The following is a 21,128-nucleotide window of genomic DNA, read 5'->3' on the forward strand; positions in this document are numbered from 1 at the left end:
TGGACATACGGCAGATAAACAAGACACTTTTAATGGTAAACACGTGAGTTAAGACAGATTAGTATTTAAAATAAACCAGCAAAGCATAATTGTTGTTCAGCTTTCTCCTACTGCCAAAGAGATACGTCCTGACAGATCTCTCTACTGAATAAGGCTGTTGGCTTAAAAAAATATCTCTCAAACAATGCACTTGCAATCACAGATCAAGAACAACTTTGGTTTCCCCCAGAACAACTGCTAAGAGGACACTGAACAGTGAAGACTGAATGTGGGACATTCACATGGAAATATCTTGGCTGTTTTCTCCCTCTGTGTTCCTTTTTTGTACAACAAAATAGATCTTCTGAAGGGTTACCCTGCATGGCTGGTGTTCTGTTAATCGTAATCTTCATACTCTGGATCCATGTCTTCACCCTGGTAGTACGTCCCCTGTGTGGAGTAGGACCTGGTCTTCATTGAACAGTTGGTGTCCATCAAAATAGCCTGAAAGAAAATTATAGGAATGTTTTTTTCTGCAACATGTGTAAAAAGGTGCTGAATCATAATTCCCTGTTTGTTTACAAAATTGTACGCTCAAGATTTAAAACGGATGCGTGAGATGTATAATGTGCAGAAAATGAAGGCAGTTCTTTTTTGCCATTAAAGCCACCATCTATACATTTTAAAGACTTCATTTAATAAAATCCTGGTGATACAGTAAAAAGATAGAGTGGCAGACTGCAATTCATGCCATTATCATTCAAAAGGTTCTGAAAGGTGGGCAGAGAATGTATTTAATGGTAGTGTGAAAAGACAAATACTGATGGAAGGAAATTGCAGATGAGATGAATGGTTGGGGGTGAATATAAAACAGAATGTTATGGGGAAGAAAGGTGCCAAATGAGAGATGATTCTGCATGGAGATTAAGATTAAGATTAAGATTTACTTTATTGATCCCGCAAGGGGAAATTCTGTTTTTACACTCTGTAAGTCATGCAACACACACATAGGCTGAAATATACACACATGCACAAACAGGGTCCTATGGACATGCACTAATGGAGAGATGTCAGAGTGACGGAGCCGCCCCCGGCAGGCGCTCCAAGCTAAGCAAACAGATACGATGGCAGGCAGATGGACTTGCAGGATGATTAGGCAGACTTTTTCAATGTGGGTCATCCACTTATGGTCACTTATGTAATTTATAGTTATTTGCAATCAATAAAGCCTGTAGATTATGTTTTTTGAACCCCTAGAAGGTGAAATGCTTTACAAATGATTGAGTCATTATTGTGTTGAAATCTGGTATGTGATTATTTCCATGCAGATCTTAACCTTAGGGAGGGTCTTTCATAATTTGAGGACAAAACTAATAAACAGGGTTAGCATGGAAACAAGAAAAGCTACAGGTTTTGACAACAAAGATCTTAAATAGCACATGCACATTTCTGTGTTAAATTCAGTGTCCAGTACTCTTCTTCAGTCTGTGATGTGATCTGCTTGAAAATGTTTTTTCTTTCTGTTTATATTTCTAAATAGATACTATTTGTAAAATATGTTGGAAAAGGTCTGTTACGATGTCTTTAAAGACCTTGAAAAAAGGTCCTACCTTTTCCACAATTGTGTCTCTGCAATTGGGCCTTATAAAATCTAGTTTAAAAAATCCTTAATTTAAAATCCTCCTTCTCACTTACCAAGACCTTAATGGTTAGGCATCATCATTAGATTATGCAAGATTATGGTTCACTGTTACTCACAGAAATCAAGCTTTCTTGTTGTACCAAGAGTTTCCCAAAGGACTATGGTTTAGTGCCTCCAGGGGGGTATCACATGTGATTCTCTTCTGTGAAATCATGAATCCTTTGCACTTTCAGAGTAGGATTATAACTTTCATTTTTTGAAAGAGTTTATAGATAGGACGGGCTCAAGCTACCCAAAGTAGTTATGCTGAACAACTAAGTTCCTCCTCCCCCCCTCTGTCTTCATTCATGTAGACCTATCAAGAATCCATTTTTTTAAACTAAATTTGTTTCTGCCCAGGAGTATTTGTGCTTGTTGTATGCCATGTCCCATTTGTGCTGTTCCTATAATCATCAGTCATGAATCTATATCATCACGGTTGTCATTGTTATAGTGATCTGCCATCCATCATCCATCGATCTGTCTTCCTCAGACTGACAGTCTCTGCATTTGTATCTCCTCACCCTTTCATTCTGGGCAATACGGTGTCAAGGCATATGGCTTTTAACCTGCAATCTGGTTCTGCTCACGGTTTTCGCTTGTTCATTCTCATGGTTGCATTGTTGGGTCTCTGGTAAAAAGTACACATTGGACCTGCTCTTTATATTAAGTGTTCAGAGATAACAACTGCTGCCAATAATTAAAACAGGTTAATTGGTTAATGGATTGATTGATTGATTGATTGGTTGGTTGATTTATTGATTGATTGATTGATGGATGGATTGATTGATTGATAACATATTGTTTGGGAGTGTTAATTATAATGTATTTTAAAGTGGTTGACAGTATCGCCATTGTATTTGTACACCATTAGTTTGGATATGACTTTTATTGTATAAAGTATAACATTGTGATGAAAGTTGTACAGCTTTTTTCTTCAAGGGCTGTACCATTCATCCATGTATGTTGGATTTCTCTTACAATGTTTAAGTGTTTTTTCAAACTTACTATTTTCTCTTCTTGTCCTGGTGGATTCCTGAGGAAGATGCAGAGTGGTGCAAAGAAAATATCCACTATTCCAATTATGGTCATCAGCCAGGGGAAGCCGATGTTTTCAGCAATGGACCCACCAATGGATGGACCTACATCAGTAGAGGACAGATCACATGCAGGTTACATGTACAAGTAAAAACCCTGAGATTCAAAATCGGCCCAAATAAAAAGACCTTAATGTAATTTCAGTAAACCACATGCTCGTAATATGGTAGTTATAGGCTAAGCTTGTTGTGATTTATCAGAATCTTTTATCAGAGTTAGCAAAAATGATATGAATAATTTCATATATGTAAATATATACTGTAGTACTTGATCAGGTTTCCTCTTACCTAAAGCAAATCCCATACAGAAAGCCACATCAGCAATGGCATAGACACTTCCATAAACAGACACATGCCGCAGGTCTACTAAGTAACCCATTATAGGCATCATAGAGGAGTCCACCATGCCTGTTTCAAACCAAAATCAGAAAAGATGTTATATGATCAACAGGGAACATATTTCTGCATCATGTTACATTTAGTAGACTTACCAATGGCAAAACCGACCCCAAAGTTTGGAAGAATCAGACCATAGATGTCTTTGGCAAATGGAACCTAAGCAAGACAAAAACATATCAGCAAAAGGGTATGGTTTTATAGGGTATCAGGTTTAAGTTATTTCTGATGAATTAAGTTAGAATTTAAGTAAATAACAGCATCACCACTGGGAAAAGATGCTGACTGCTCCCAGTGTGATTCGGGATATCATTTCTTAGCATTTCATATGCAACAGTTACGCCTACGATTTCTTGCTCATACTTACACATAATACACTGATTCCAACAATTGTAATTCCAATAAGAGCGCAAAGCCATCTGTAAATGAAAGAAGATGTGGTCACTACTATGAACTAAGTTGGAGGATGTGAGTTGTTTCACTTGCTTGTCCTATCTATGTCCATTGGCCAAATATTATATTATTATATGCAGTTGTTTTGCTTATTTGCAGCGTGTTTGTTTCTTTCGCAGCGCGTTTGCGTGTTTCAGCCGTTGCATTAGTTTTGGTAGTTTGCATTTGCTTTTGAATTTTGCAACGTTTCTGAATATGCTGCACATTTTTCTAAATGTTTGTTGTTTCAGCAGTTGCTGAGTGTGTGACCCCTACCGGCCACTGTAGAAAAGGACTATCCAGTTTTAACATGTAAGACGATGGTACATAATGGTATTTAAACAGTATTGGTAAAGGCTGTATAAAAAAAAATGAATGACCAAACCCTGGGGAAGACATGTACACACAAGGATGATGGGAGCACAGTATCATCAAGGCTTCAATAAAGCCAGCCTCTCAAACCCTAAAAACACTGAAAACTCATTTAGAGGAGCGGAAACAGATATCACATCCACAGAGGGAGAGAGACAGAAAGCAGATAAGGATGATTTTTCTCCCTACCTCCCCATCTTGTGCGCCAACGTGCCAAAGATGTTGGTTCCAATAAGGTAGGAGATGGAAGCTGGTAAGAAAGCAACGCCTGGACCAAAAACAGACACACACAGAGAGATGAGAGACTGACGGTTTGGGCAGATAAACAGATCTCTATCACAGCCTCATCACTGAGCTGCTGTACATCTTCCATTGACTGTAATGAAGACTTGTGCTTGCCACCTGCCAGCATACGACACCCTAATATCCTGTTCCACACTCACCGTTTTTTATCTGACCTAGACTTCATATATAAGAGATTCGAGGTACAAAGTAATAACACCTATGACAGAAAGATGCCTTGGCAAAAATATCCAGTGGCACAAACATTTAATGCAAGATGTTTCTATATTAAGTATAATGGTGGCAAGTGCAAATGCCTTACAAAAGTTGAAATGATTTCTGTTAGGAGAAACAAATAGCAAATTCAGAAATAGTGCAAATTTCAAACACATGCAATAGTCAGAAACAAATGGAATGCACTGCAAATTAAAAATTAAAAGCTATGCTGCATTAAGCTCAAACAATTACATACACAGCCAAAATGAAGAAGAATTCATATTGATTTAAAGTCAAAACTTATACACCAAAGGAACTGTATTCAATCTCTTCTTCAAACACACTTTAATAGACTTGCATTTATGTGATGTTGTCTTCTTATTTCTGTTTATCTTTTAACCATCTTATGTCTTTTATTCTTGTAATTTATTTCCATTTTACTCAATCCATTTTATTGCTCTTTCATTCATTTTGATTGTTCTTAGTATGTTATTGCTTTTATCTCTTTAATTGAGCTCAGTTCCTTCTACTTTTCTACGCCTCAGCAGTAATATTTGCAATACTAAACAGCGTACTTTTAACAGTGTGGGGACTCTGAGAACCTGACCGTTTTTAACAGTGAGCTAACAACAGTTCTAACATTTCTTACAGTAGAGTTTGAGGAAAGGAAGTAACATTGGCTTCAAAATAGCCAGGATGTTTACAGCAGCTCCGACTAGGACTCAGACACTGGGGATTAGAGAGGAGTGAGAGTGGTGTCAAGAGCAATGATTCAGTGGGGGCTGCCCTGGGATGCCTGGGGCTAAACCCTGCCAGAAGCTGACTGGCTACACTGTCATCAACTGAACTCTGGTGGTCTTGTTTCAAACAAACAAGCCTGAAATTTTAATACCCTTGTTGGCTGGTTTCCCCACTGTTAAGTATTTTCCTCCAAAAAAGTATGTTTCACCAAAATCCAGTTCAAAGTTGCGCCACTACAGTCCAGAAGAAATGTTATGATGATGACAGGTTTGACAATATTTTTATAATGTGTGTGTCGGTTTATGATTTTTCATAATTTATGTGTTGGAAGCTTGTTTCCGGTAATGCATTTTTTTGGGGCTTTTGTGAGGCACAGATTTTGTTAGCAGCATGTTTCCACTGCTGTATTTGTTTTAGACATTTGCACCTGTTCTTGAATTTGTATGGCTTCTAAATGTTAAGCCAGTTTTCCTGAATGCAAATTTTTGGGTGGTTGTCATTGTCAGCCACCATATTTATACCTTCTAGTGGAGCATCCGTTCTTCTAAAAAATATGACAATACATTTTATTAGGGTATAGACAAAAACATTTCTCAGCAGCAGAAGACTCAGTAGACCTAAATTTGGTAAATAGATTTATAGGAAAATGAACCAGACCGAAAGCCTTTTATTTAGAGACTTGAATCATATGGAGGACCAGTATGGGAGGTTCATACTTTTTATTACATTAAGTGTCAAGCTCAAGCTGTGTGTGCCATGGATAACATGTCTGTTATATATCTGGGACTTTCTTTTTATTAAGCTCCTGGTCAGATATATTGGAGCTCTCAGATAGTTAATTTGAATGATGGGATGAATCCTGCAAAACATTAGTTAAAGTAAGCTCATGATCGAGGATTTTAACGTTGATCCATTTGACGTTACAGTACAGACTGATCATCATTGCTGTCTTTGCCTGAGTCAGAGTTCAATCCTTGCATATTGTTTTTGGAGAAAAACTAATAGAAAAATGTAGATCTAAATTCTGGGATATGTAAATAATCAATGTTTGTTTGGGCATTAATCACAATTTGTTCAAACAACTAGGAGTAAAAAATAATAATACACAATAAAACAGACTACACATTGGTACAGCTTTGTTTATACCTAGCTGCCACTTCCTTGCACACATGGTCTCCATCATCCAGATTGGCAGTGTTGGCTCCATCATGGCAATGGCCATATTTCCAAAACAAATGGCACCTGGGGAGGAAGATTGAGGATAAGTAAAAACAAGTGTCAATTAAGTTCTATTTTTGTTCTTTGGTCCTCATGTGCTACTCCTACTCCCTACTGCCTGCACAAAAAAACCCTTACAAACATGCTTTCTCTCACTGTTGCTGTACTGTGGGGAATTCACATAGTCAGAAAGGCTTGTTTTCACAGTTATCCTGCAACATATTTTTCTGTTACCCTACTTGTTAGAATCATATAGTCGACACATGTTCTCCCAAATCTCTATAGCCTTAAAATCCCTCTAACTTATATCGAAGACTTACACACTGTATTTGTTGTAAGTCACTGATGAAAGTCAGTTGATTTGTGCACCTGTGAAAACACTAGGCACACTGTCAGTCAATGCAGTCCTTGACAGCATGTTAAAGAATGGCATACATTCGTTAGGTGGGCTTTAACAAGGCAACATTTTCAATTTTGAATCCAAGTGTAATGTACCTTTTTTGTAAGTCATTTTAATGCACAATCTTTACTTGTCTGAGAGATTTCAGATAGGCGTCTAAATACTGACAACTTCTGGATCAGCGAAGGTGTGTATAGTCTATTTAGACATATTTGAGGAAATGTATACACTTGGGAGGAGATTGAGTGGCAGATATGTGGCTATATATATATTACCGTATTTTTCAGGCTTTTTTGCCTTTATCGGATAGTACAGATATAGTGACAGGGAATTTGGGGAGAGAGTGTGGGGGATGAAATGCACCAAATAGCATCAAGATCAGGAGTCCAACCTGCGACCAGTGAGGACCGTATCCTACTCTGCTCTACCAATTGTGTCCTCGGATGTCCTGGGATAGGCTTAAAATGTCTTTGGTTTGGATGTTCAACATGTTGTATTTTCTGTAATTCCTGTTACTGCAGTCACTCAAGAACTTGTACACCAGTAGTAAAGGAAGCTGCAAAATGGAAGTTCTTGCTGGGGTAGTGAACTTCTGAAAAACAACAGGTTTCAGGAGTTCAGGAGAACTGCAATCAATGCGACCCAGGCCCTGATACAAGGCAAAAAACTGCAATCACCATCATGTGCGACAAATATCATTATTACTACGAAAACCAGAAAATAAGCAAGATCCCAGTCAATTTCTCTCTCTGCTCTTTCCCATTACCATTATTAAAGGCAATATCCCACGGATGCTTCACCAAAGTGGGATGACATTCATCTGTGCTGTCATTATTTTCTTACCAGCTGCGATAAGAATATACGGATCCTTCATTAGTGTAAGCAGCGGGGTCCCCTTCTGAGTCTGTAGGGACAAAAACATACATTTCAAAAAGACAATATACAAAGAAGAGATCTCAAACAACAACCCCAATTGTAGAATACGTTGCATGACCATCAAGAAAGAAACTGTTTTAAAATCCACTTTCATATAGACATTGTTGTTTCAACTGGTCACTGGTCTTGCTTCTTTGTGAATCTGATCCACCATTAAAGGTTTTTCTTAAGTAAAATCAAATATTATTGATTGTATTTGGGTTAGGTCTGGTATAAAGTTGCTTGTTTCATTATTATGCTGAAGGGGAAACAGACAAAAAGACAAAAGGCACAAAAACATGTCCTTCTTGACAGAGGTAATTACACTGAGCCTAATGCTTCTTGGCATCAAATGAAAGGGACTATTATATTTGTAAGTCTCGGTGGAATCTTTTTTAAAGCTCCCCTCGGCATTGTTTAGAATGCTTGAGATGAAGGATAATGAAAACATCTGCTAATGACCATAAATAAGTTCTCCTATTAGCTTTGTTGCCACTCTCAGGTTTGTTGTTAAATCTTATTTTACATCATGTGTCATCCTTAAAGAAGCAACAAAACATTCGGTCTCTTCCTCTATTTTCTCTTGTTTTTCTCACAGAGTCATCACTTATTGTTCAAAACTGTCTAATGGCAGACAGACATGTATATATTATCTTCAAAATCATTCAGTAATGACAACAAAAGCTAATTGGGATCATTCTAGAGAGACATGTTTTTGTTGCTATTATCCTAATAAAGGGAGACCAGACATCCAAGCTGGGTGTCCAAACACTACATTACCCAATGTCAGTGTTTCAACACAGTAAGAACAATAATTATAGTATTGATATTGTTTTCCATAGAGATGATCCTTTTTCTTTCCTGCTCATTATTATTGAACTCCATGTGATTAAAACATGAACAGTGCAGTCAGCTGGTGTCAACTCATCACTGATTTGTCTGTTCATGTGTCAATCAATCAATTGGATGCTATTAAGGCTGATGCTAGCCCATGGCTATTGTGAGGCGTCCAGCTCTTACTGACAGAACCTGTCAGTATGCTAGAAGTATGCTGTCATGATGAGGGAGGGTCTGTCTCTACAGAGCTCCAGGAGGCTTACCCTGCATTCATATCCTGAATTTATGGAAACTTTAGTATACAAAACACAACACTGCAAGTGGGTTCAGCAAACAATTCATTATAATGGAGCCTACACTGTGATGTCGAAAGAAGTTGCCTGCAAAAGCACATTGAAGTGCGCATGCTAGATCATTTGAGGGTCCTGGTTTGTGGATATAAATAACAAAAAATGTGGTCATACATCTGGACAGCTAAGTGCAAAAAAATCAGAATTGATGTTACAAGGAGTTTGTTTTCATGCTTCCTTCAAGAGTCGGTCGTTGGTAAAAGAAAAGAGAAGCAGACAAATATAACAGACATCCATTTTTACCTAAGGCTGTTCTCTTTGGTCAGAAAATGTCCACTTATTAATACAGTATGTCTCTCAGAGGATAATGTGTGTATATCTGGTAGAGAGAGAGGGAGGGGGCTGCTCTGAACTTCTATTATATGCAGCAAGTTCCATCAACAAATGTGTTGTTAAAAATAATGCTGACCAAACTGTTGGATGTTTTGTTTCTAGGCATCCACTTCCTTTATTTCTTTTCACACTCCCATTATTTACTAACCAGTGATTAAATGAGGCCGTAAAAATACTCTGTTAAATGCTTTGCAGCTTTAAAGGTCATCTTAATGAAGCGAGATACTCTTCAGGAAATTAATCATCAAACAAACTCACCTCTGGTTCCACCTTGGTGGGCTGAAGGACAAAGAGCTGCAGAGCTGTAAACACACATTGAATCAACAACAAAGCATCTGATATCTGCAACCATTTTTGAATGAAAATATACAAAAAGAAGTGTTAAACGAATACAAATTTCAATCGTGATTACTCACTAAAGTTCAACAGGAAGATCAGCGATATTTTACGCATAAATAAAGCAGAAATCAAGTACATACTATGTAAATGTCTCTCTGAGTCATGACAATGCATAAGAAGCCTGAGTCCCGCCAGCTGCATAGTTGTCGGGCCATGTTTACATCATGTTTACATCATGTTTACGTCATGTTTACATGGACGGGACGGCCTTGCGTATAAAGCCGTTTTAGTCAAGGAATAGAGAAAAGAAGAATAAAAGAGCCTACTAGCTGCTTATTTGAATGTCACATAAGCGTCTTTAGATCTCGGTCATTCCGTGTCAATTTATGTGCAAGATGAAGCTATGAGTTAACTAAAGTGTGCTAACATTAGCCTGCTAACACAACAATGCAGACCACAGACAATTGACGCTCAAGCGAAGGACAATTTTTCCGCCGCGTGTGCTTAATGTGCACATGAAACTCTGCCTTCTGGTAGATCGAAGCTTACTTAACCATCAAATAAGTAACTTATATATCCACCCTCGTTACTCGTGGGTGGATATAACTTTTGACTCGCCAAGTAAGCTGCCTAGGAGTTGTTTTTTTTAAAAGTTAATGAGCCATTCAAAGACGCAGAGGCTTTTCCATGGTGCAGCTAAAGGGACCAAATAGCACGTGATTAATCGTCATTAATAACATATTTGCATTAATTTGATGCTGACAGCCCTAGTGTTTAGCTCAAACATTATTCTTTCTATTCTTCCTTCAGAGACTGTTTTTGTTTTGAATGCAATAAACATGTAACTGTACCTCCATCAAACACAGCAAGGAACGCCAGAATAAGGAAAGGGGCTGTCTTTCCAACAAACTCGTACATCACACTGCCGAATGGAGGTCCAACTGTGAATGACACACTCGATGGTCAGTTTCTAAGAAAACTTTTTGTGTCAGGGTATAAAAACTTGACTGAGCAAAACATGTTTCGGATCAGATCATCCTGGAAACTTCACCTACATGTTTAAATGTGTTTAATGAGAAGACAGGGCTGAAATATATGACTTGATTGGGCACTACAATATAGTTTATATGTTTTATTTTTAGTTAAACCCAATATACACTTGTGTTAAATTTCTGTAATTATACTTACTTCCAAACACAGCATAAAATGTTCCTAATTGATAAGAAAAAGCTGAACAATGACTTTGTATGTATACAGACCTAACACTCCTAATGCCAGACCTCCCAGGGCGATTCCTATGGCATGACCTCTCTCCTCATCATCGGTGTATACACTCGCAAGCATCCCCATTCCTAAAGACACAAAGATGAATCAGTTATACAGAAAGACCAAAGTTTGTTCATACAAACATTTAAAGTAAGAGACGCAACAGTTACTGACAAAGGGCTGCAAGATGATATTTTACAATAAACATAATGGACTGTATGAGATTATTAAAAAAATAAACCTGAACATTTTTGACATGCAGGCAAGGTGGGCGTATAAAACACTGCTTTATTTATATAACTTGGAGAGTCTGAATGCTGCTGTAGTTACTGTAGGCATATTAGGGCAAATATAAGCTGCACTTCACTGAACATTTTTTATCACTTAAGATACAGTTCATTTCTCACCCAATTCTTTAACAGAGAAAACAGTTTTTAAATGTGGTTGATGGTATCTGTCTATTTTATGATGACTTTCTAAAAGCACTAATATAAGATATTATAAGTTTAAATATCACTTATAAGAAATTATATTAATGCTTGTTATTAGCTATTTCTTCTTTATCATTATTTACAAAACTTGAAGCTTAAAGGTTTTAAATAAATTATTAATAAGTTATCTTAAAAACAACACTATGCTAATTTCCAAGTCTTGTGTGACAGTTACGTGTGTGACAAGGCACCACTAAAGTACTCCTATTTTCTAGATCAATTTGTGGCATCAGAGACACTGACTTATGGGAACTCTACACCTTGTATAAGGACTGGCAGGACTCTTTCCCCCTCTCTTCAATTAAGATCAATCAAACATCCCTAATTATGAAAAAAAACAGGCTCAGTTGCCCAACAACCAATATTCATTCGAGGTTGGGAATTTATGTAAATATATTCAGATATGCTGAATGGAGTACATGGGACAAAAAATGAGGTCTTACCAGCCACAGAGGAGCAGGAGGAGCCCACACCTTGAAGTGATCTGGCCAGAAACAGCAGAGCGTAGCTCGATGAGAAGGCGAACACTTCACAACAGTGAGAACAGAGGGAAATCAGACAAAGAAAAATAAATAAATATGACGCAAACTCTTGGTTTTCTCAAAAATGATGACTGAAACTTACTGATAGTAGAGAGGAACATGATACAGAAGCCAATAAAGATAGGAAGTTGGTATCCTATTCTAAGGGGACAAAGAGAAAAAGAAAGGCAGATTTTACATTTTTGGAGTAAGCATATCATAAGTTTTAGATGCTAATGTCAATGTGCTTGTTATAAACAGCTTTCCAAAAAGGTTAAATGTATTATTTTCAGCATATTGTCTCTTTCTTAAGCAGTGAAATTGAAATAATTTAACATCTGAAGCAAGAAAGAACAGCTAGTCTTTTAAATGGACAATACTCCACCAAGTGAGGGTGAAACTATGTCTGAGAATGACAGGAGTGAAAACGGGGGTCAGTTAAATACAATGTTACTATGGTCACCATGCTAGGTATAAAAGGTGCAGATTGACCAGGATGGTGTAAAAAAACACCTTCATAATTACTGAAAAATCGCCACCTGTAAGCCATAACAATGAAAAGGTTCTGGTAAAACAATGAGCACAAAGCAATGAATAGAAATGTAGAACATTTGTATGACAGATTCTTGCTTGATACAATTGTCAGCCTGACACTTTAACTGAAACACTGGAGGAAGATGACAAAATCTTTTTTTTTCATTAAAAGGCTAAAAGCTGCCATACAGATAAGAGCTGTTGTATTCCCCTGTAGATACCTGACATGCTTGACTTGCCTTGTATTGTCCTCTGTCAAGAAAGGAAGGTGACTAAGAAGCAGTAATGGGAGTGCGTTCTTTGCTTCAATTACAGCATATCTGAATGCCCAGCTGAGACACTAAATACCGGCTTTGAGGTGAGCCAGTAATGTTGAAGCCTACACACTCTTTCCCTTTACCCTTAACATATACATTATATCTTCATTTTTTGATCTGTTATCATCCAATGACCTTCCTGAGTAATACAACTAAAAGACAATTTGTTCTTTTCCTATACAATATAATTAATAGTTTTTTCTTAATATAAAATAATGCTGTAACAAAGCAGACTCCAACACAACACACAGTATCAGCTCGAAACGATTTTGTTGTATATGTTGTATATATTTTAAATAACATCACTCGTCGAGAAGGCACTCAAATGTTGGTTGAAATCTGAATAGTGTATCCACTGCTATCCATGCATGAAAACAAACACATGCACATGCACACAAACACACGTAATCAGGAATTCTGCTCTGTTTGATTCACTTGGATTAGATAGCTGACATGACATTACTCCCTGGAAACTGCATTAAACTGACATGTTTACCTTGTGAAAACCATATCAGATTTTTCCATTTAGAACATAAAAAGGGACTCTGTTGCAGCTCCTTAATATCAATTTGCGTTGGTTGTTGCATTATAGCCATTATTCTGTCTTGACCTCTGGCTAATTTCTGAGAATACAAAAGGATTTGAAGCCCTGGGCAAGATGGAGGCTTCTATTGCATCCAGAGCCAGTCACCATGATACTATCGCTCTATAGTGTTTTTAATGTTATCATTTCTTCTCATATGTTTTTTTCCTTTAAACATTTCATTTCATTATGTACACTTAGTTATATCAAACGCAAGACAGTTAAGAGTTATCATTATTATTATTATTATTATTTGAGATGAAATGATGTGTTTTGTGTTAAAGAGACAATGATTATATTAACTAAACAATAACAGTACATACATCCAACTAACTTTACAAAGTAGTATATTATTTGAAATATTTTTCTAGCTCAAAAAGTCTACTCACAGTGAGTATGACTTTTATATGGAAGCTACTTTTAGGTTTGCTCACATGGTAACTAAGAGTGCTAGCCTTTCTGTCTTTGTATAGAAGCATTACCTTATAGCAACAAAACAGGCTGGCTTAAGTAAAACTGCTCAAATGAATGTGAACGATATGTTTTCTCTGCACTTCAACCCCAAATTATACAAAAATGTTCAATGGAAGAAGAGTTAAAGCTGAAAAATGGCACAAGCCTCATAAACATTTAGCTTACAATATTGCATTCAGCAGAAATGGCTTTAGACTTGTATAGAGCTTTCTATTCTTCTGACTACTCAAAGAGCTTTGACACTATATGTCACATTGACCCATTCACACACTGACGGCAGAGGCTGCTATGTCAAATTCCCATCTGCCCATAATTATTATTACAATCACACATATTCACACCCAGCTGACGTAGCGGGGGGGGGGGGCAATTGAGGTTAAATGCCTTGCCCAATGACACTTCCACATGTGGCTGCAGGAGCTGGGGATCAAACCCCTGACCTTCATTTGTTTATTATTTGTTTATTTGGATCCCCATTAGCCACTACCTTAGTAGCAACTTGGTCCACTCATACCTTAAAAACATTTTTTTCCCCTGTTAATCCACAGTAATTAAAGACAGACAAACGGATGGATGGACATATGGATAGATGGACGGAGGGATGGACATATGGATAGATGGACGGAGGGATGGACATATGGATAGATGGACGGAGGGATGGATGGACACAGGTGTAAAAGTGTAAGAAACATAACAACAGCAGTAAATTACGCCAACCTTCACAGTCGTTATGTTTTTTCAAAATCATGGACATGTTACTACTCAGATTCCTAAAATCAATGCACAAAGCCAGCGTTAACACAACTCATGCAGACACCAATTTAGAAACTGTAACTTTTTTTTGCTTGTGGTAAGGATTTACATTAAAGTTATGTCTTGTTTCCCAGGTAAAAAGATACAGTCCAAAACCTTGATTGGACTGCATATTAAGGCTTTATTTTGTAATCATTTTTATTATATCAAAGAAGATGGGTCTATGGAGTTGATATATGTTATATCCCTTTAAACATGTTATGCTACTTTTTGTTGAAGATATTCAAAAGTATATCTTTAATCATCTTTATATTTTTCTTTATACATTGCTGATTGACTTATCAATCAGCTTTATGTCAAATAGCTTTCAAGAACAATTTTCAGTGTTGGAATTAAGAATTTACTTTTTATTTAAGAGTTCTTGAAATATTTTTGAGGATAAACATTTGATGCAAGAAAAAATTTGATCCTTTGCTTTTATGGTATGATATTGTATCATATGGTATGGTAGATCATATGGTATGGTAAGGTATGGTATGTTATGGTATGGTGGTGTAGATCAGATGGTATGGTATAGTATGGTTCGGTAAGGTATGATTTGGTATGGTGTTGTAGATCACATGGTATGATATGGATGTGGTTTAATATGGTATTGTATGGTATGGTATTGTATGGTATGGTAGATCACATGGTATGGTATAGTTTGATATGGTAGGATATGGTATGGTATGGTACTGTAGATCAGATGGTATAGTATAGTATGGTATGGTATGGTATGGTATGGTATGTTTATTTATAATAAATAATTTGAAAAAATAAGGATATAAATCATTATTCAGAACTATTTATTTTAGCCCTAAAGATGTACCAAGGGGAAAGGATGGACTTCCTAAATTACTCACTTGAACCGATTGCAGTGCCAAACGTTATATCCCCCTAATATGTTGGTTTCACCCAGTGATTTTTATTCATGTTATCCTCTTTAAATGTTTTACCTTAATAAATCAATAATTCATTCATAAATGACTACCGAAATAGCAGCTTGTGGTTAAAGGTGACTAAAGATTTAAAGATAAGAAACACAAACATGATTCTCTCACACAATTGCAGGCTGCTATTAATAAGTTAATAAAAATATTCAAGTCTGTCTGCTGATAAGTCTAACTAATAACTGATAAATCCACAGGTTGTAAATATGATGTCACTAATCCCTCTGCATAGAGACAAAACAACAACATACCTGTTTGTGAGTGGCCCTATGAAGGGGTTGGTAATCAGCTGTACGGTGGCCTTAGAGGCAAAAAGCATTCCCACTTTGACATTCTCATTGAGTAGCATGCTATTGGCCTTCGGGCAGTCGGATGAGTTCTGAGGTGGTGCAGCAGCAGTGGGGGCAGTGGGGACCAGATCAGCAGACCTGGTTGTCATGTTGGAGCCTGAAGTCCTCACAGTGTTGTCGTACAGAGACACAATGCTGTTGAAGGCCCCTGGAGCACCCTGCTGTGAAAGGGTGTTGTTCTTCAACACCGCTGTTGACTCATCCAGGTTGTACAAGTAGCTGGGAATGATGGGAACTGCAGGGCATAAAGATGCAAGAGGAGATTGATGAAATGAAATGTGACATGACCACTGACTGATGCTCACTGGCATGATACTAATCCACACGTCACTGCAGCATATGTCAGAAGAGAACAAGGTGGGCTCCCTTATGGTGATTCATCAGCATGATCCTAGAGAAAAAAGCCTTGAAGTGTTTTTTTGTTTTTTTTTGTTTTGATTTATCTATTTAAAAAAACATTTTTCATTATTTGAAGGATGAATGATCACATTTGGATATCAGCCTTCTGTCAACACACAGTATACAATATAAGAATTGAATAAGTCAAAACCAATGTAAACTTTCAGAAATAACATCCCACTTCCTCTTGACATTCAACAATGAGTTTTATGTTGTAATTTAGGTTAATCCTCTGAAATAATTTGGTGTCTTTTTTCAGAAGAAACCTTTGAACACATCATAATGTATCCTTTTAGTTCCAATGTAATTGGGTGTTGCAGCAACATTTTGTTATTGGGTTTCCAAAAACACAATCACATGCAAATTGTTTCCATTTGATAATATCGTAGTAAAGTATAGGTGTTGCCATGGTATATCATCTATTGCAAAGATTGCAGTGAATAATGTGGCTTTCAAGCTAGCGTAAACAATTTATTTTAAAGCATTTTTGTAATATTTGTTAAAATCCATCAAATGTTGAACCAAAAAAACAGAATCTGTGGCTTTCTTATAGACCTCTTATAAGTTTGGTCGACTCTCAACCGAAAGGTCGGGGATTTCATCCCAGCTCCTGCAGCAACAATGGATTAGTTAATATGAATGAACACATTGCATAGCAGCCACTGCCATCAATGTGTGAGTGGGTAGGTGTGACCTGTGGTGAAGTGAAGTTTGAGTAGTAAGAAGACTAGAAAAGTGCTATACAAGCTCAAGTCCATTTACAATTCTACCCAGTTGTTTCTTTTGAACTGATTCATTGATTTCCAAAGGCAAGGAGGCATGGGGGACAGATAGCAGGCTGGTTCACTAGAATGGTATTAAACCAGAGAAAGGTAGTTTGATGGTTAGCACTGACACTGAGACAAGCTCATCCTCTCCCCAACACTCTTGGTGACTCTTACTGCACTGTAAAAGAGACTGGGACCATCAATGTGACCGGGAGGGAGTGGCTTTGATATTTTTTCCTGTTCAATCCCTTCAAAATCTAGCTCACTAATGCATGTTTCTCCAAAGGTTTTAACCCAGTCTGTAGTTTAGAATAAGAACCACTGGCGTCATTATCTATGGAAACAAAGTTTACGCCTAAATTTGAACCAGTAAGGTTGCAATCCCGGAAATTCTATAATAAAAGCTGAACTTTATTTATAGTTTAGTAGAGAGGGGGGATTAATAGAGCACTGCACATGACGTAAATCAGGCAGGCAGGAATACGCCCTGAAGCTGCATTTACAGAAAATAAAGAGGTGGATGCATGCAGACATTTACACAGCAAACACAGACATCACAGGTCAAGAAGAAGCACATATGAAACATTTACAGGCTAATGTCAGGACAGAAAAACATGTTTTTCGTCTGCGCTCTTGAAAATAATTCTGTTTTCTTTTTCTTTTATTTATTTAACCTTTATTTAACAAGGTTGATCCCATTGAGTATAACAACCTCTTTTTCAAGGGAGACCTGAGACCTTCTTAAATGACAGACTGAAAAAAGTAAACAATAGCAGGGTCAGCTTACTTTTATTTCATTTTCCTTTTGGCACTCTGCTGCCCCTTTGTCAGGTAGGCTACTTGTAGTCTCAAGCTAGTAAAATGAGAGCATGCAGATGTGTTAACTGATCAAAACTATCGTAAAATATAGATATTATTATTCTGGGCAAATGTTGAAATCATCAACATATATGTGGATGTTTCATTATAAATGACAACATGCACTAGACGTTTTATTGAAGGCTCATATTGACTTTTCATGATGCCAAATAATGAATGTATTCTTACATATTGAAAATGATATGGGTTACAAATATCCATATACAATCTACAATATCATTTATCATAGTGACACTTAGAATGATATATGATAGATAATATTGAATACAGTAGAGAATTGTAAAATAGGTTCTTTAAAAGTTCATGCTCCATTGCCTGAGTCATAATAGTGTCATAAATTGCTTAAACTTTAAGCTTCTTTATTACTATTGTTTCTCTAAAATTCTTCGATTTGTATGATTCCTTCAGTCAGTAAAATATCAGGAGTCTGTTCTGCTGGACAGCAACAAGTTGGTGGTCTTTGTAGTGATGTGCAAAGACGTATTACCTGATAATACAACAGATGAAACATAGCATTGTTTTAGTCTGTCAGAAATAAACACTGATTCTGATCTCAGTAATTAGTTCTTTTTTAACCTCAGCCTTTTTATTTCCATCCTAAAAATCAATACATTTACCCCAAACGCATCATGTAAAACTATTTTAGGTGACTTTCAGGGTTATAACAAATAGAACATTTTTATTATTTAGGGATCTTAATAGACATGAATAATTTCCTCTTAAAAGCTAATCAAATCACGCATATGATCCTATAAGACATTTAACTCACTGCAGCACATAAACACAATAACTTACTTTAAATGAAAAGCAAACCTATGAGATAGCCTCTTCAAATAGGCCTGTCATTAATTTACTATTAACTACCTGAGGACAATGCTGCGCTAGACACACCTCAGGTTGAAACGTTTTATGTATAAATGTACTTTTTTTATTTAATTTGAATATATTAAGTGTAAGTGCATTTACTGGGTTGTGGTTCTATTTACTAGAGTGATGGACGCCAAATAAGAGATCTTTTAATATCCCCTGCCTGCGTGACGTTATCATTCATTCTAATGGATATCACTGTCTAGCGGATATTATTAGATTAAAAAGATAAATGTAAGAAATGCAAATAGTCATCATCATTATTGTTCCAGTTGGTTGACTAGCCGCTTGCATTGGTCATTAATTTACCAGGCTAAACTTTACAGGAGGATTTGGTCCACATAAAAAAAACCTGTGAGTTCAATACACTGTGGGTACACAGACTGCGCTGCATTAACAAGACAATTTGCAAATTGAAATGAACTACCTGTTGCGTAAGAAAAAAAACTTGCGTAAAAGATTTAAAAAGCAGGAATACACCTACCGACTACAGTGAGCAACATGTTATCCAGTAGCAGAGCGATAAAAACGATGAAGAGAATCAGTTTCCTCGACTGTCTCTCCTCCCTGAGCCAATTTAAAAAATTACACTGCCGAAGCGCATCCAGTCCTCCCATGGCGATAGTTCCAAAAAAGAGCAAGACAGAAGAAAATGACTGATGGGAAGTTCTCCTGTGGAGAGACAAGTAGCAGTGTGAGTCAGTGACTTTAAAGAAATAGTACCAGTCTTTATGGAACTCTTAAAAGGTTAGAAATAACAGTGAGCGCTGCATAAGTCTTACCTCAGACGCACGAGGGCCAGCAGCAGAAGCAGCTGTGCAGGGAGGAGGAGATGCTGCCTTTACTGAGTGGACCCACTGCTGACGTCATTCAACCTTTATGTGTAGGTTCCTGTCAGACCTGCCTTCAAATATTCAAAGCAGAACCACTGAACCAGAGCAAACACGATGACAGACGACACACACCAGCCTGACACAACCTTAGATGTTGTCAACTAACCTCTTTTCATATAACCTTAACTCCCTGTTAGAGAAGACACATTTCTACAACTATAATTAGAATGTGCAATCTGTATTATCTTTTTTTTTTTTACTGTCCCTATGAGCCCCTATACCACAATCTAGCTGTACATTTGGTCTTTTACCATTTCATCCTCTCACTATATCCTCTTTTATTGACCCAGCAGGTCATGGCAGATGGCTCCAATGAGTCTGGTTCTGCTTGAGGTTTCCGCCTGTTCAAAGTAAGTTTGGATGGCTCATGAATGATAAATGTTGTGTCTCTTTAAATTAAATTTAAAAAGCGTCATCTAGGCCTTCATGATGTAAAATCTCACAAGATAACTATTTTGAATCAATGTGTGTACATGGTGTTTGATTGATTGGCTATTTAATTGATGCCTGTATTCCAAAACAACATGACAGAGCCATGGTGAGTTCAAAGACCTGTACTCATCAGCTATCAATGGCCTTTATAATTTTTCTTTTACTAAGCAGGTGCATCAGTGTTCAAACACACGAGTACACATTGGATATCTCATCATCCGTCATGACAGCGTGTCATGATGCAGCTGCTGACTGTCTGCACTTCACTTCTAGTTCAAACTGTTTCAGTCAGTGTAGTATTAACAACTCTATTATATTCAGCTCTTTGAGGGATTCCTTCTTTGCATTGATTGCAGATGCACTGATAATTCTAGTGCATTGTAAATGAAGAAATCCAATGTTTAGTTAGAATATGTTTGAGTTTTCATCTTGTGATAAGGAGTTACCTGGCTGCAGTTAAACCAGGAAAAGACCAATCTCTAATGGCTTAATTGGCTGAAAACTGTTCAGAACCAAGTTTTATAGGCAATATGTTTAAAACCTAATGATATCCGATATCACGTGGCCATAAAGCTTATTGAATGAATTACACTCAAAAAACATGTTTACATAAGTATCAAAAGTGACACAGACATAATTTGGGACTATAGGCATCATAATACATTTACAGTATTTCCTGCTTGAAAGATTCTGTGTATTATTTTGTATCAGTTTATGATTATAATTACACAATATTGTCCCCTATATTCACTTCCATTCAAAGCCTGACGCCATTTTAAAATCTTAATTCCTTAAGGCAGTAATGCAACATAGTCAAGAGACTGCTTAGAATTATAATTCCACCATTGCAATCAACCAGTCATGTGTTTTGTTAATGTAGTGCCAAAGATAAACAAAATATGCCAAGGAACTAAACGGGATCATTCTTGGTGCCTGATCAATACATAATAAAACATCTTCAGTGCATGATCGTTGTGTTTTACCACTATATGTTTCACGTGTAGAAATCATTATTTGCTGTGATA

The 21,128-nt window shown here is 36.9% G+C and overlaps 1 protein-coding gene across 1 annotated transcript; it reads right to left on the reverse strand.

Annotated features, from left to right (window-relative positions):
• On the reverse strand, positions 1–19,691 carry slc18a2 (solute carrier family 18 member 2). The gene is made up of 16 exons (XM_020626697.3): positions 19,561–19,691; positions 19,263–19,450; positions 15,768–16,101; positions 11,970–12,028; positions 11,789–11,872; positions 10,848–10,940; positions 10,440–10,529; positions 9,508–9,551; positions 7,658–7,718; positions 6,343–6,438; positions 4,147–4,225; positions 3,521–3,572; positions 3,249–3,312; positions 3,046–3,165; positions 2,669–2,802; positions 1–483 (listed from the first exon to the last, which is right to left on the reverse strand). The coding sequence occupies exons 2-16, from the start codon at positions 19,393–19,395 to the stop codon at positions 376–378; spliced, it is 1,551 nt and encodes a 516-aa protein (XP_020482353.1). The 5' UTR covers positions 19,396–19,450; positions 19,561–19,691; the 3' UTR covers positions 1–375.
• Positions 19,692–21,128: the final 1,437 nt, after the last annotated feature.

This window comes from Labrus bergylta, chromosome 10, assembly GCF_963930695.1.
Source record: "Labrus bergylta chromosome 10, fLabBer1.1, whole genome shotgun sequence".
Classification (NCBI taxonomy): domain Eukaryota; kingdom Metazoa; phylum Chordata; class Actinopteri; order Labriformes; family Labridae; genus Labrus; species Labrus bergylta.